This window comes from Amblyraja radiata, chromosome 13 (assembly GCF_010909765.2).
Source record: "Amblyraja radiata isolate CabotCenter1 chromosome 13, sAmbRad1.1.pri, whole genome shotgun sequence".
In the NCBI taxonomy this organism is placed as follows: domain Eukaryota; kingdom Metazoa; phylum Chordata; class Chondrichthyes; order Rajiformes; family Rajidae; genus Amblyraja; species Amblyraja radiata.
The window spans coordinates 35,226,178-35,241,394 of NC_045968.1; the positions used below are offsets into that span (position 1 = coordinate 35,226,178).

Consider the following 15,217-nt stretch of genomic DNA (forward strand, 5'->3'; position numbering starts at 1 on the left):
TAAGTTTGTGTTTGGCCACAAAGTTCCAAATCTTGAAAGTGACTTCCCTTGCTATCGATGGAAGAACATTACCAAGGAGTAACATAGAGTTCTACTACGTACATACACACATACATACATATATAGATATATAACATATATATAATATATGGGTGGAATTCAGCTATATATAGCAAAGAGTTGTCTTATATTTGTGTTTCTGAGTGAGCAAATATATATACTCACACACATACATACACAGATAGATAGACAGACAGACAGACAGACAAACAGACAGACAGACATACAGACAGGAAGTGGATGAGAAAGTAGGATAACATAGAATTAGTGTAAATGGATTATCGATCGTCAGAGTAGACTCGATGGGCCAAAGGGCCTGTTTCCAAGGAAGAACAGATGCTGCTAATTGAAAAGGACACAAAGTGCTGGAGTAACTCAGCAAGCCAGGCTGCATCTCTGGAGAACATGGATCGCTGACATTTTGGGTCGGAACCTTTCTTCAAACTGATAATGTATTACAGCCAGTCAGGCAGCATCTCTGGAGAAAAGGAATAGGCGATGTTTGTGGTCAAGACCCTTCTTGAGTCTGAGAGTCTCAGTCTGAAGAAAGGTCCCGAAATGTCGCCTATTCCTTTTCTCCGGAGATGCTGCCTGACCCTCACAGTTACTCCAGCATTTGTGTCTATCTTTGGTGTAAACCAGCATCTGCAGTTCCTTCCTACACTGAAAGAATAATGTATTACATTTTGTGCATTACATAATATGTTGGATGGCTCCACAAATATTTTGAATAAGCTACACTAAGTGAAGTGATTGTTTTTTCCTGTTATGCTTTCTTTAGCACCAACCTGTCCTAGTGGTAGCCACTATGAGACTTGTGGTACAGGTTGTCCCACTACCTGCATGGAGACATCTGCACCTGACAGCTGTCCTCTACCATCTGTTGAAGGATGTTTCTGTGACCCTGGATACACTCTTAGTGGAGACATCTGTATTCTGAACAGTCAGTGTGGCTGTGTGCACCACAACAAATATTATCAGGTAAATCCGCTCGTAATAATCACACATGTTGCTTGAATATAAATAAATAATGGTCAAAATCTGCATACAAAAGAAAGATATACAAAGGGCTGGAGACTCTCATCAAGTCAGGTAGCATCTCTGGAGAAACTGAACATATTAGCGCTTCTGTCAGCATCAAAGACAGAGGGCAGTTATACCGGATTTGGTTAAAAAGCAAAACGTAGATACGATTCCCGTTGCTCCCCGTTCTGGTACTCCACATTGTGCAGGAACGCCTGGCCTTTGTTGGGTTCCCAAGCTTGGATCTTCTGCCCATGAAGCTTCTTGTCTGTGGACTCTGCGCCAGAAACATGGAGACGGTCAACAACGCAATGTAGCCCAATGTTGTCCAACAAACCTAGAGCATCACAGATAGACACAAAGTGCTGGGTGTTGGGTGGACAAAGACCAGAGATGGGAATAGTCATTGAGGTCCCTCGTATCCACATCACTCCTAGTCTACAAATGAAGATAAATTATTTTTGTTTTAAATTACTCTTTTAGAACTTTTCTTTGTTATGACTAAAAACGTGCTTCCACCAACCTGCACAGCAAAACTCAACACAACAGATCTGCCTCAGTGTCCATCGCTGCTCCCCCCATTTTGATTTGATTCCTGAGATTGTCCTGTGGGATAAACTCACATCTGATTTCCCTCTGGCCAGCCTTTCGGTTAGAACATCCAATAAAATGGCAAGGAGAAATACTTTTCAGACAGACTTATTATGAAATGTTATTTAAATAATAAATTATTTGGGTGTGGAGTAGCATGTATCCTTTTGTAGCGCTTGGTTGATCTGTGAGTAAACATGGATCAACCATCATATCATATTCTGTGCCAATGAAATGATATCCATGTTTCCATGCTGTACGGCTCTTTGACTTTTTAACTGTCAGTCTGCTTCGGCAAGGCCACCAGCATAACCAAGGACCAGTCTCACCACGGTCACTCCATCTTCTCCCCTCTCTCATCAGGCTATAGGTACAGAAGTGTGAAAACGCACACCTCCAGATTCAAGGACAGTTTCTTCCCAGCTAATATCAGGCACCTGAACCATCCTATCACCAACTAGAGAGTGGTCCTGACCTCCCATCTACCTTCTTGGAGACCCTCAGACCAGTGGCGGACTGGCCAGGGTGTCAGCTTGCCCGATGGCAAGTGGGCCCCTGATGAAGTGATAGCAAGTGATGGCAAGACGGCCCCTGTTAAATGATAGCATTGTAGTTGTGGGTGGGCCCCCTTTGTCTCCTGGCAACCAATATTTTTAGATCCAGTCCGCCACTGCCTCAGACTATCTTTAAATGGACTTTACTGGACTTTATCTTACACTAAATATTGTTCCCTTAATTCTGTGTCTGTACACTGTGGATGGTTTGATTGTTATCATGTACAGTCTTTCCACTGACTGGATAGCACGCAAAAAAAAAAACTTTTCACTGTACCTCTGTACACGTGACAATGAACTAAACTGCAACCTTCAAATGTATAACCATTCAGCTATTTCTCACTTGAACCATTTGCTTTAACACTGTTATCTTGGTGGATTTGTTTCAGAGTTCTGAAAGCTGGTTCACAAATGAGAACTGCACGGAGCACTGTACGTGCATGGGCAACAACGTCACTCTCTGTAAAACCTCGGCGTGTGAACTGCATGAAATATGTGAGAGATGGGATGGAGTTCTGGGCTGCCAGATGGCAGGTGAGTGATTGTACGAAAAGAATAGAATACAGACCCTCGACTGAGTAAATTATTTTGTTAGTGGGACCCACTGACATTGCATTTGTGAAATATCAAGATATATCAGACATTGAATCCTTAAACCTGCTTTGAGTTCATTTTTTCTATATTTCTGGTAAAAATATACTAGCTAATCTGCTTTATTTTTAATGACTATTTTTGGTTTTCAAGTTATAAACACAAATTTACACAGAACACCAACAAACAGTACAAAACAGTACAAGACGTATATACCCCCCTCCTCATCCCCAAGGCTCCAAAAAGAGAAAGAGGAAAAAATAATAATAGTAATAAAATAATTTAAACAAAATAACAAAGGCAGAGTCTTTGTGTTCAAATGTTACATGTTAACACCAGCAACATACAAATATAAATAAATAATTATGACTGTGTAGACAATATTTTCAGTTAAAAAATCTTTAATAAAAGCTATAAAAGGGTCCCAGGTCAGATTGAAGTTTCTGCGGGCCTTGCACCGTTTACACCTGATCTTTTCCAAGGGTAAAAAGGAGAGCATCTCCTTTAACCACTGCAAAAAAGATGGAGCTTTTTTTGACTTCCAGTTTAAAAGAATAAGCCTGCGAGCAAGCAATGATGCAAATGCTATTTGACTCTTGTGCATATACTCTGGTGAAATTGTGTGACACCAGCAATGTACCTCCTCTCAGCATCAAAGCATCAATCCAATATAGTTATTTCTAACTGTTGTAGAAACAAAGAACTGCAGATGCTGGTCTGAGGAAGGAACCCAACCTGAAACATCACAGATTATTTTTCTCCAGACTGTGAAAAGGGGTCCCGACCTGAAGCGTCACCCATCATTTTTGTCCAGAGTCGGAAGAAGGGTCATGTCCCAAAATGTGACACATCCGTTTTTTCCCAGAGATGCTGACTGACCTCTGAGTTACTCCAGCATTTTATGTCTATCTATACTTCTACCTGTTGCCGAGCACATTCAATCAACTGATCTGTCTGTATGAAACCCACAGGTTGTTTCTGGGATTGTAACTTTGATAGTAACCTGTGCCAATGGTCGCAATCCAAGAACGACATGTTGGACTGGAGACGCATCAGTGGGCCGACACCCTCGCTTACCACAGGACCCGACTTTGACCACACCACTGCAGGTAGGTTTAGTTTATTTTGTTTAATTTATAGATACAGCACGGAAACAGGCCGTTCGGCCCACCCAGTCCGCGCGGACCAGCAATCACCCTGTACACTAGCATTATCCCACACACTAGGGACAATTTACAATTTTCACCGAAGCAAATTAACTGACAAACCTGTACATCTTTGGAGTGTGGAAGGAAACCGGAGCATCCGGATAAAATGGTAATGGGAGAACGTATGATACGATATGATAAACTTTTATTCATCCCCGGAGGGAAATTGGTAGAAACTCCGTGCAGACAGCACCCGTAGTCAGGATCGAACCCGGGTCCGTGACACAGAGACAGCAACTCTACCGCTGCGATGCTGTGCCGCCACTGTGAGGTGGCACGAGGTCCGTGCTGAGCCTTTGTGCAGGTGGTTTCTTCCTGACCGACAAAGCTTCTTGTGTGCGCAGGTGGTCACTACATTTACTTGGAAGGCAACGATGGCAAACCAGGGGACCGAGCCCAATTGGTCAGCCCTCCATGTGCAAACGGAGGGGCTTACTGCATGCGATTCTGGTACCACATGTACGGAGCGGCCCGAACTATGATGTTGAACGTTTACCAGGTTGAACATGGAATCGCGTACCTGGAGTGGTCGATGACTGGAAATAAGGGCAACAGGTGGATAGAGGGAGAACTAGACTTCTACCTCTCTCCAAATTCACAGGTAATCTGCAAGAATCAGTCATGAGGTCCCTCTGGATGGGGGAAATCAGGGGAAATAAATGATCAAGCAGAGGCCATGTAGCACATTGTGACTGTGATCTAGTTTAGTTTTGGGACACACAACAGAAACATACAGTACCCTTCGACCCACCGAGACCACGCTGATCCGCAATCATTCTGTACACTAGTCCTTCCTACACACTAGGGGCAATTTACAATTTACAGACGCTTATTAATCAGTACATATGACAATTAGACTTTACACTGTAGAGATACAGCGTGGACACAGGCTCTTTGACCCACCAAGCTGACCAACGATCATCCAGTACACTAGTTCTATCCTACACACTATAGTCAATTTACAGAGGCCAATTAATCTGCAAACCTGCACAGCTTTAGAGTGTGGGAGGAGACCAGAACCCCCGGAGAAAATCCACGTGGTCACAGGGAGAATGTACAGACTCCATGAGGCAGCACCCCTAGTCAGGATTGAACCCTGGTCTCTGGTGCTATAAGGCAGCAACTCTACCTCTGTGCCTGACTAGACTGCACTGTGATACTGTGATCCTTTCTCTGACAGATCCTCCTTGAAGCAGTTCGTGGCAATGACTACCGGAGTGATGTTGCTGTGGATGACATTTCCTTCCATGCCGGATGTTGTGGAGGTTGGTTTGACGTATATAGGAGTTCCTTTGGTTTCTATCTCTTAAAAACGGACGGTACTTATTCAAGCATTGGTGTCAGCGATGACGATCAATGTTACACTGATTCTCCCTCCTAATGCACAGTTGTCAGCAACCAGAAGACCGTAAGACACAGTTACAGAATGAGGCCATTCAGCCCAGTAGGTCTACTCTATCATTCAACGGAGAAGGTACTGAGGGTTTGCCCACTTGTCCTAAACTCTTCCACTACTGGAAACATCTTCTCCACATCCACTCCATCTAGTCCTTTCATTATCTGATAGGCTTCAATGAGATCCCCTCCCTTCTAAACTCCAGGGAATATAGCCTTCAAACACTACAAAATCTTCTAAGTAAATGGTGCCATAAATGTGCTTTACTAGAGTGTTGTCAAACAAATGTGTGACACTGAGGCATAAATGATATTCGAGCAAATGATCAAGAAATTACTCAAAAAGATACAAACTGCAGCAAATTGTTCAGGCAACATCTGTGGAGATGTGGAGAGAGAAGATGAACCAAGTTATTGGAATACTGTAAACAGCAGGAGAGTTGTTTAACTCTCAGGAAGACAACAAAAGTGATGTAAAAGTGATTTAAGGTGAGAGGGGAAAGATTTAATAGGAAACTTTTTCACAGAGAGGTTTGGTGGGTATATGGAAGGAGCTGCCAAGGAAGGAAGCTGAGGCAGGTAAGATAACAACATGTAAAGGACCTTTGGACAGGTACATGGATAGGAATGGTTTAGAGGGATATGGACCAAATCTGGGTAGGTGGGACGTCTTGGAGTGTGGATGTGTATGCTGTATGAGTCTATGACTGTGGACACACTTTCTGTTCTCCCATCAGTGGGCTGGGAATGGGATCAAATGTGTTACTGTATGAAAGTTAAGGTAGTGATACACTTCTAAGTCTGTGCCATCTTTTGCCAACAGAGGGATGTGGCACAACAGCTGCCACCACCACCACCTCCTCAATGACAACCACCACTGCGAAGTCTGATACCATAGGTAAAAGGAAGCAATGTGCATGTGAATTGGGACATTCATTGTGCTGCTTTTATTGGAGTGAAACAGAATGGTTCACCGCTGAGCGTCCTGCGCTTCAAGGAATAAAGTCCTATAGGTTGAGGTTCAGATTTATCATTGTCACATATACTGAGGATCAGGCAAATGCTTGCGATCCAATCAAATCATATCCATTGTTACAATCAAGTCAAACTCAACTGCAATAGGTAGAGCAAAGGGGAAGATATATAGAGTGCAGAATATACCTCTCAGCATTGTAATGCATCAGGTCCATAGACAATGTTCAATGTCTGCAGTGGGATAGAAGTGAATCAGGTAGAACCCTGGCTTATGGAAGGACCGTTCAGAAGCCTGAAAACAGCAGTAGAGATTACTCCGCACTTGCAGGTGGTGCGCCCTTTAAATCTTTGGTATTGTCTGTCAGACGGGAGCAGGTAGAAGAAGGAATGACTGGGTGGGTCAAGTCTTGGGATTATGTTGAGCATGGAGAGGGTAGAGAAAAGGTTTAGCAGAATGTTGCCTGGATTAAGGGATTATACCAATGAGGAGTGGTTAGGAAAATTTGGACTGTTTTCTCGATGACGCCCGAGGTTGAGGGGAGACTTGAGAAGTGTGTAAAATTATGAAAGCCATAGATGGGGTAGACAGTCAGAATCTTTTTCCGAGGGAATCTTTTTCCTATGCCCTCTAGTATTTGATATTTCCTGGAAATATTAAACACTAGAGGGCATAGCTTTAAGGTGAGAGGAGCAAAGTTTAAAGGAGAAGTGGTTTCTTTTAGTTTAGAGTTTAGAGATACAGCGCGGAAACAGGCCCTTCGGCCCACCGGGTCCGCGCTGACCAGCGATCCTCGCATATTAACACTATCCTGCACACACTAGGGGCAATTTTTACATTTACCAAGACAATTAACCTACATACCTGTACATCTTTGGAGTGTGGGAGGAAACCGAAGATCTCAGAGATAATAAGTGGCAGGAATGCGCTGCTGGGGTGGTGGTGGAGGCAGATGCAATTGTGGCATTTAAGAGGCTTTTAGGTCAACGCATGGATGTAAGGAAATGGAGGGATATGGATCATGTGGAGACAGAGGCAATTAGTTTAACTTGGCATCGTTCAGCATGGACATTGGGGGCTGAGGGGCCCGTTCCTGTGCTGCACTGGTTTATGCTTTAAGTTCAGATAGATGCTCGATGGTGGATGACTGAGATACATTGGTAGATGACCATACTTCACTTTCCTTACAGTTCGTGCCACTTGCAGTGCCTCAGGAGATCCTCACTACAACACGTTTGACACGCGTGTTCATCACTTCATGGGAACGTGCACATACGTGCTCTCTAAGCTGTGCAACAGATATTCAGGCCTCCCTTACTTTGAGGTGTCAGCCACAAATGAGCATAGAGGGGCCAACACCAAAGTGTCCTACATTAAATCCGTGCACGTGGCTGTACACAACAACACAGTTTCAATCATGAAAAATCGTAAAGTCCTGGTGAGTAGTTTTATTCAGCTTTTTATTGTTCAAAACTAATACAGTACTTACCTTAGCATTCTGCTTTTCCACTGATGATCAGTCTGGAGATGTTGGTGATTGGGTAAAACAGAGGCACAAAGTGCTGGAAGAACTCAAGTGGGTCAGGCAGCATCTGTGCAGGAAATGGACAGGCAATGTTTTGATTCGAGACCCTTCTTCACTCTTTGTCTAGTCCATGCCCTGGGCACATGATGGGACAATGAATGAATAGTTTATTATCACGTGACACGTCACAGGGAAATTCTTTGTTTTGCACGCACTTAACTGAACTAATACAAGGAACCTAACTAATCTAAGAGAGAGAAATAAGGAACTGCAGATGCTGGTTCACAAAAAAAAACACAAAGTCTTGGCGTAATCTAGTGGGTCAGGCAGCATCAGTGGAGGGAATGGGCATGTGACGTTTCAGGTTGGGACTTCGATATAGAAAGGGGGGGGGAGAAAGCTGGAAGAGAGGCGGGGGCAAGACAAAACCTAGTAAGTAATAGGTGGATATGTGAGGATAGGGAGCTTTGATTGGCAGATGGGTCGATAAAGGCAAGAGATGGGAAGAAGACAAAAGGATGTGAGATAAGGAGAGAAGTGGTGTGAAATGTGAAGCCAGAGGAAAGGATACAGGTGGAAGGGGGTGGGGAGAAGTGTAAAGAGGGAGCGATGTAGTGGGAGAAATGGGTGTAAATTACCACCAGTGTGTAGGGAATGGATGATAAGGTGGGGATAAGGTACAATTAGTGTGAACGTGTGATCGATGCCCGCGTGAACTCGGTGGATCTGTTTGCATGCTGTATCTCTAAACTACACAAAACTAAACTGTCAGCCAACAGCAGATTTTCTTTCTTGAAAACCATTACCAAAGTAGGTAGATTCTTACGGAGATCTGTTGGTTCCATAATCACATACTTAAAAATAACTTATTATATAATTAATGGAAATTAAATTTCCAGGTTGATGTTGGGGATTTGAATTTGTGTGTCTATAAAATCAGTTAAGGTCTTTGAAGGTTCATGAACATTACCATTGTATAACATATGTATGTTAGACTTTACTTCAGACTTTAGAGATACAGCGCCGAAACAGGCCCTTTGGGCCACCAGAGCACCCGGAGAAAAACCACACGGTCACGGGGTGAATGTACAAACTCCGTACCGTCTGAACCCGTAGTCAGGATTGAACCCGTGTCTCTGACCCTGTAAGACAGCAACTCTACTGCTGAGTCGCTGTGCCGTCTTGCGCTCCATTTGTTAAGGTCACGTGAAAATTGTTGATGTCGAGTGGGATTATTTAATTGCGATCCCTTGCTCTTAAATAAATTGTGGCTTTTTTGTTCTGTTCCACAGCTGAATGGAGAAAGGGTAAACCTGCCCGTGTCGATCAAGGACCTTCTGGTGGTACGGATAAGCGGTGGCTACGTTTTACTGGAGACTAACTTTGGCTTGTTGGTGAGGTTTGATGGTCACCACCATGTAGACGTGTCCGTGTCGTCCACATATTCTGGACTGCTTTGTGGTCTGTGTGGTAAGCCGATACTTGTAATCATTCAAAAACCTCCCTCACGTGTATCCACCTATCATTCACCAGTCCTGCCCCTCCTCTCTTCCAGCTTTCTTCCCACCTCCAGGCTCAATCAGTCTGAAGAAGGGTCCTGACCCGAAATGTCACCTATGTATGTTCTCCAAAAATGTGCTTGACCCACTGGGTTACTCCAGCAGTTTGAGTCTTTTCTTATAATGATTTGATGGCCGCAGAGTGTATGCAAACCTTTTTATGTCTTTAAATTTAGGAGTGGTATTAGTTTTTAACTGCCAAACAACTGTTTGGAGTAAAGAATCCAAGCCTGTCCAACCTCTCCCTGTAACTAATACTTCTAAATTCAGGTATCATTCTGGTAAACTTTGTCTGCACCCTTTCTAAAGCCTCCACATCCTTCCTGTAATGGGGGCGACCAGAACTTCACACAATACTCCAGATTCAGCCAGACTAAAGTCCTATAAAACTGCAACATGATTTCCTGACTCTTATACTCAATGCCCGACCAATAAACACATGTAGGCCATATGCCTTTTTTAGCACTAAGCAATAAATTTCATATGCTACCAATCCGCCTATCACCCTGTGTGTATTTCTTTAACAAATCATGTTTACCAGACTCTTGTACTCTTAACATGTTACTGGTGACATTCGTTGTATATTTATTACTCAATAATTATCAAAAACTGTGGTGCAATGGCACAACGGATAGAGCCACTGCCTTAAGTGCCAGGGTCCAGGGTTTGATCCTGACCTCGGGTGCTGTCCATGTGGAGTTTGCAGCTTCTCCTTGTGACTGTGTGGGTATCCCCTGGGTGCTCAGGTTTCTTCACACATCTGAAAGGCTTGTAGGTTAATTGGCCATGCTAAATTATTCCTAGTGCATAGGTGAGTGGTAGAGTCACAAAGTTATTGAAGGGATTGTGGCAGAAATAAAATGGGATTAGTGTAGGATTAGTGTAAATGATGCATAACAGTTGTCGTGGTGGGCTAAAGGGTGTGTTTCAGAGCTGTATTATTCCATGGCTCAAAGACTTACTTTGTACCAGATGTCGTTATATTTCAACCAGTGCTGAGAAATCTATTTTGACACAATCGGTTGATAATTTATGGATTAAAGCATTTTCAACTGTATTATTACAAACATTAGAAATGGAAAAGACATTTCACGGAGGAACCCTTCATTGTCACAGTATACTTAGTTTTAGTTTTAGGGACACAGCTTGGAAGCAGTCCCTTCGGCACACTGAGTCCACGTCGACCAGCGATCACCCCATTCGCACTTGTTCTATCCCACACACTAGGGACAATTTACAGAAGCCAATTAACCTGCAAATTTACTCGTCTTTGGGATGTGGGAGGAAACTGGAGCACCCGGAGGAAACCCACGCGGTCACAGGGAGAATGTACAAACTCCGTACAGACAACACCCGAGATCAGGATCGTACCTGGGTCTCAGGTGCTGTGAGGCAGCAGCTCTACCGTTGCTCCACTGTGCAGCACATTTCCAACAGCATTATTGCAAACATTAGAAATGGAAAAGACATTGTCAGAGCATACTGTCATCAAGAATTGAGCAAATTTCAAAGGATCAATGGAAACTTTTTTTTGTATGATTTAGGTAACTACAACGGTGACCCTAATGATGACATTATTATGCCCAATGGCAGTCTTGCAGCAGACTCTAATATGCTTGGAGAGAGTTGGCAAGTCGATAACGGAGAAACTGAGTAAGTGTGCGCAGCTTTACCACCAATTGATTAATTGATTGCATTGTTTAATTAAAAGAAACGGCAAGGAAACAGGCCCTTTGGCCCACAGAGCCCATGCTGACCATCGATCACCCGTTTACTCTAGTTCTATGTTATCCCACTTTTTAATCCACTCCCTACACACTAGGGGGCAATTTACAGAGGGCCAATTAACCTTCAAACCAGCACGTCTTTGGGATGTGAGAGGAAACCGGAGCACCCGTAGGTAACCCACATGGCCACAGGGGGAACGTGCAAACTCCACACAGACATCATCCGGGGTCAGGATGGAATCCGTGTCTCTGGTGCTGTGAGGCAGTACTGTGCCTCTGTGTTGCCCCAATGGTTCTTTATTGTCCATACCTAGGTACAGTGAAATTCCTTTTTTGCAAACAGTTCAGTAAAAATCTTACTGTACACAGGATAGACACAAAAAGCTGGAGTATCTCAGCGGGACAGGCAGCATCTCCGGAGAGAAGGAAAGGGTGATGTTTTGGGTTGAGATCCTTCTTCAGACATAGGCAAAATCATATTTAAGTACAAGAGTGTAAGATAGTCGATTACACTGAGGCAATACACAAGAATCACCACGTTTTTGACACCATTTTGTACCATTCATGTTTCAAAGTTAAAAATGTAGAGTCTTGAATTGGCCATAAAGGCCCACTGTGCTGGCGGCGGCACTGAATCAGAGTTGTAGGGGTCGGACAGTCCAGGCGATGTTGTCGATGTTCTCCACCACTGCTCCGATGCTCCGTGCCGCTGAATGCTGTGTCTGGTCCGCGTGCTTGGCATCTTGGAGCGGCACCCAATCTAATAGAATCCCAGGCTTTTGCAGGGCCTCCAACGGCCCACCACTGACACCTCGACCTGGACATATTTCTCATTGCAATTGTTTCTTTTATTTGCTCATTTAGATGTAATCATGGCGGGAGCGGCTTTCAATGTGATCCAGCTGATAAGGAGAATGCAGAAAAAGATACTGCTTGTGGGATGATTACAGATCCAACAGGTAGGCATAAAAAAATGAAGCAACCAGTTCCAACAGATAATGTAAATAAAAGCTGTAACCAAACAATTCCCAGAATGATCTCAAGCTGATAATAGTGGGATGTAATTCAATTTTTGCAATTCAATGAAGCAATTTCTTCATTCCACAAGTACATTTTCGTGGTCTGTGTGGTTCAGTACATTTTTCACCCCTGAGAATATGATAAATATTCCCACTATGACAAGTCATGCTCCTTATTTATGGAAAGCACTAGAGATTTAGTGGACAAATGGAAAATAAGCCATAGGTTGAAGAATTCTAATTCAGCAGAATAATGAATGTGTGTAAGTATGTTGTAGGTGGAATCTAACAGAGATTTGGGAAATTTAAGATTTATATCCCAGTTATTAAGATTCATAAACTAACCTAAATTTTGTAGTGGTATATAAAATTATGAAGGAGATTGATGGGGTGAATACCCAGGGTAGGGGATATCGAGAACCCAGAGGACATGGGTTTAAGGTGAGAGGGTAAACATTTAATCGGAACCAGAGAGGGTGGTGGGAATATGGAATGAGCTCCCAGAGGAGGTAGTTGAGGCAGGTACAATACCTACATTTAAAAGACACTTGGACAGGTACATTGATAGGAAAGGTTAAACTAAATATGACGACAAACTAAACTAAACTCTTTGTGTCTTTTTTTTCTAAATTTGGTTGTCTGGAATAACGTTCTGAATTGGAAATTTCCAATTTAAATTTAAATATTTTTCTCTCAGGAATATTTAAAGAATGCCACGAGAAAGTTCCTCCCAAGAATTACTTTGACAACTGTGTCTATGATGTGTGCGCTGAAGGAGGGCTGTCGACGTCACTTTGTTTAGCCCTGCAAACCTATGCTGCCTTGTGCACACAAGCTGGAGTGTGTGTAGAATGGAGAAACAACACGTTATGCTGTAAGTTATACTCTGCTGTACATCGCCAATGTCTATCCTGTCCAAAAGGCCAAAACAAATCTTCAGTCACTTCATATTCCCTCAAACTATTTTGGAACATCAGAAAAGTAATGAAAAAATGAGTGAAATTATTGGTGTTATCAAGTGATATATTCACCAACAGCATGCTCACCTATGCTAAGTTTGTGTTTGGCCACAAAGTTCCAAATCTTGAAAGTGACTTCCCTTGCTATCGATGGAAGAACATTACCAAGGAGTAACATAGAGTTCTACTACGTACATACACACATACATACATATATAGATATATAACATATATATATAATATATGGGTGGAATTCAGCTATATATAGCAAAGAGTTGTCTTATATTTGTGTTTCTGAGTGAGCAAATATATATACTCACACACATACATACACAGATAGATAGACAGACAGACAGACAGACAAACAGACAGACAGACATACAGACAGGAAGTGGATGAGAAAGTAGGATAACATAGAATTAGTGTAAATGGATTATCGATCGTCAGAGTAGACTCGATGGGCCAAAGGGCCTGTTTCCAAGGAAGAACAGATGCTGCTAATTGAAAAGGACACAAAGTGCTGGAGTAACTCAGCAAGCCAGGCTGCATCTCTGGAGAACATGGATCGCTGACATTTTGGGTCGGAACCTTTCTTCAAACTGATAATGTATTACAGCCAGTCAGGCAGCATCTCTGGAGAAAAGGAATAGGCGATGTTTGTGGTCAAGACCCTTCTTGAGTCTGAGAGTCTCAGTCTGAAGAAAGGTCCCGAAATGTCGCCTATTCCTTTTCTCCGGAGATGCTGCCTGACCCTCACAGTTACTCCAGCATTTGTGTCTATCTTTGGTGTAAACCAGCATCTGCAGTTCCTTCCTACACTGAAAGAATAATGTATTACATTTTGTGCATTACATAATATGTTGGATGGCTCCACAAATATTTTGAATAAGCTACACTAAGTGAAGTGATTGTTTTTTCCTGTTATGCTTTCTTTAGCACCAACCTGTCCTAGTGGTAGCCACTATGAGACTTGTGGTACAGGTTGTCCCACTACCTGCATGGAGACATCTGCACCTGACAGCTGTCCTCTACCATCTGTTGAAGGATGTTTCTGTGACCCTGGATACACTCTTAGTGGAGACATCTGTATTCTGAACAGTCAGTGTGGCTGTGTGCACCACAACAAATATTATCAGGTAAATCCGCTCGTAATAATCACACATGTTGCTTGAATATAAATAAATAATGGTCAAAATCTGCATACAAAAGAAAGATATACAAAGGGCTGGAGACTCTCATCAAGTCAGGTAGCATCTCTGGAGAAACTGAACATATTAGCGCTTCTGTCAGCATCAAAGACAGAGGGCAGTTATACCGGATTTGGTTAAAAAGCAAAACGTAGATACGATTCCCGTTGCTCCCCGTTCTGGTACTCCACATTGTGCAGGAACGCCTGGCCTTTGTTGGGTTCCCAAGCTTGGATCTTCTGCCCATGAAGCTTCTTGTCTGTGGACTCTGCGCCAGAAACATGGAGACGGTCAACAACGCAATGTAGCCCAATGTTGTCCAACAAACCTAGAGCATCACAGATAGACACAAAGTGCTGGGTGTTGGGTGGACAAAGACCAGAGATGGGAATAGTCATTGAGGTCCCTCGTATCCACATCACTCCTAGTCTACAAATGAAGATAAATTATTTTTGTTTTAAATTACTCTTTTAGAACTTTTCTTTGTTATGACTAAAAACGTGCTTCCACCAACCTGCACAGCAAAACTCAACACAACAGATCTGCCTCAGTGTCCATCGCTGCTCCCCCCATTTTGATTTGATTCCTGAGATTGTCCTGTGGGATAAACTCACATCTGATTTCCCTCTGGCCAGCCTTTCGGTTAGAACATCCAATAAAATGGCAAGGAGAAATACTTTTCAGACAGACTTATTATGAAATGTTATTTAAATAATAAATTATTTGGGTGTGGAGTAGCATGTATCCTTTTGTAGCGCTTGGTTGATCTGTGAGTAAACATGGATCAACCATCATATCATATTCTGTGCCAATGAAATGATATCCATGTTTCCATGCTGTACGGCT

The 15,217-nt window shown here is 42.9% G+C and overlaps 1 protein-coding gene across 1 annotated transcript in view; it reads left to right on the top strand.

Annotated features, from left to right (window-relative positions):
- Positions 1–15,217, top strand: part of LOC116979482 — a 114,210-nt gene that overhangs the window by 48,427 nt on the left and 50,566 nt on the right. The window contains 12 exon segments of the mRNA XM_033030996.1: positions 842–1,041; positions 2,618–2,762; positions 3,791–3,928; positions 4,372–4,628; positions 5,208–5,292; positions 6,246–6,320; positions 7,586–7,833; positions 9,213–9,390; positions 11,024–11,132; positions 12,071–12,165; positions 12,923–13,099; positions 14,121–14,320. Coding sequence (XP_032886887.1) covers positions 842–1,041; positions 2,618–2,762; positions 3,791–3,928; positions 4,372–4,628; positions 5,208–5,292; positions 6,246–6,320; positions 7,586–7,833; positions 9,213–9,390; positions 11,024–11,132; positions 12,071–12,165; positions 12,923–13,099; positions 14,121–14,320 — 1,907 coding nt within the window.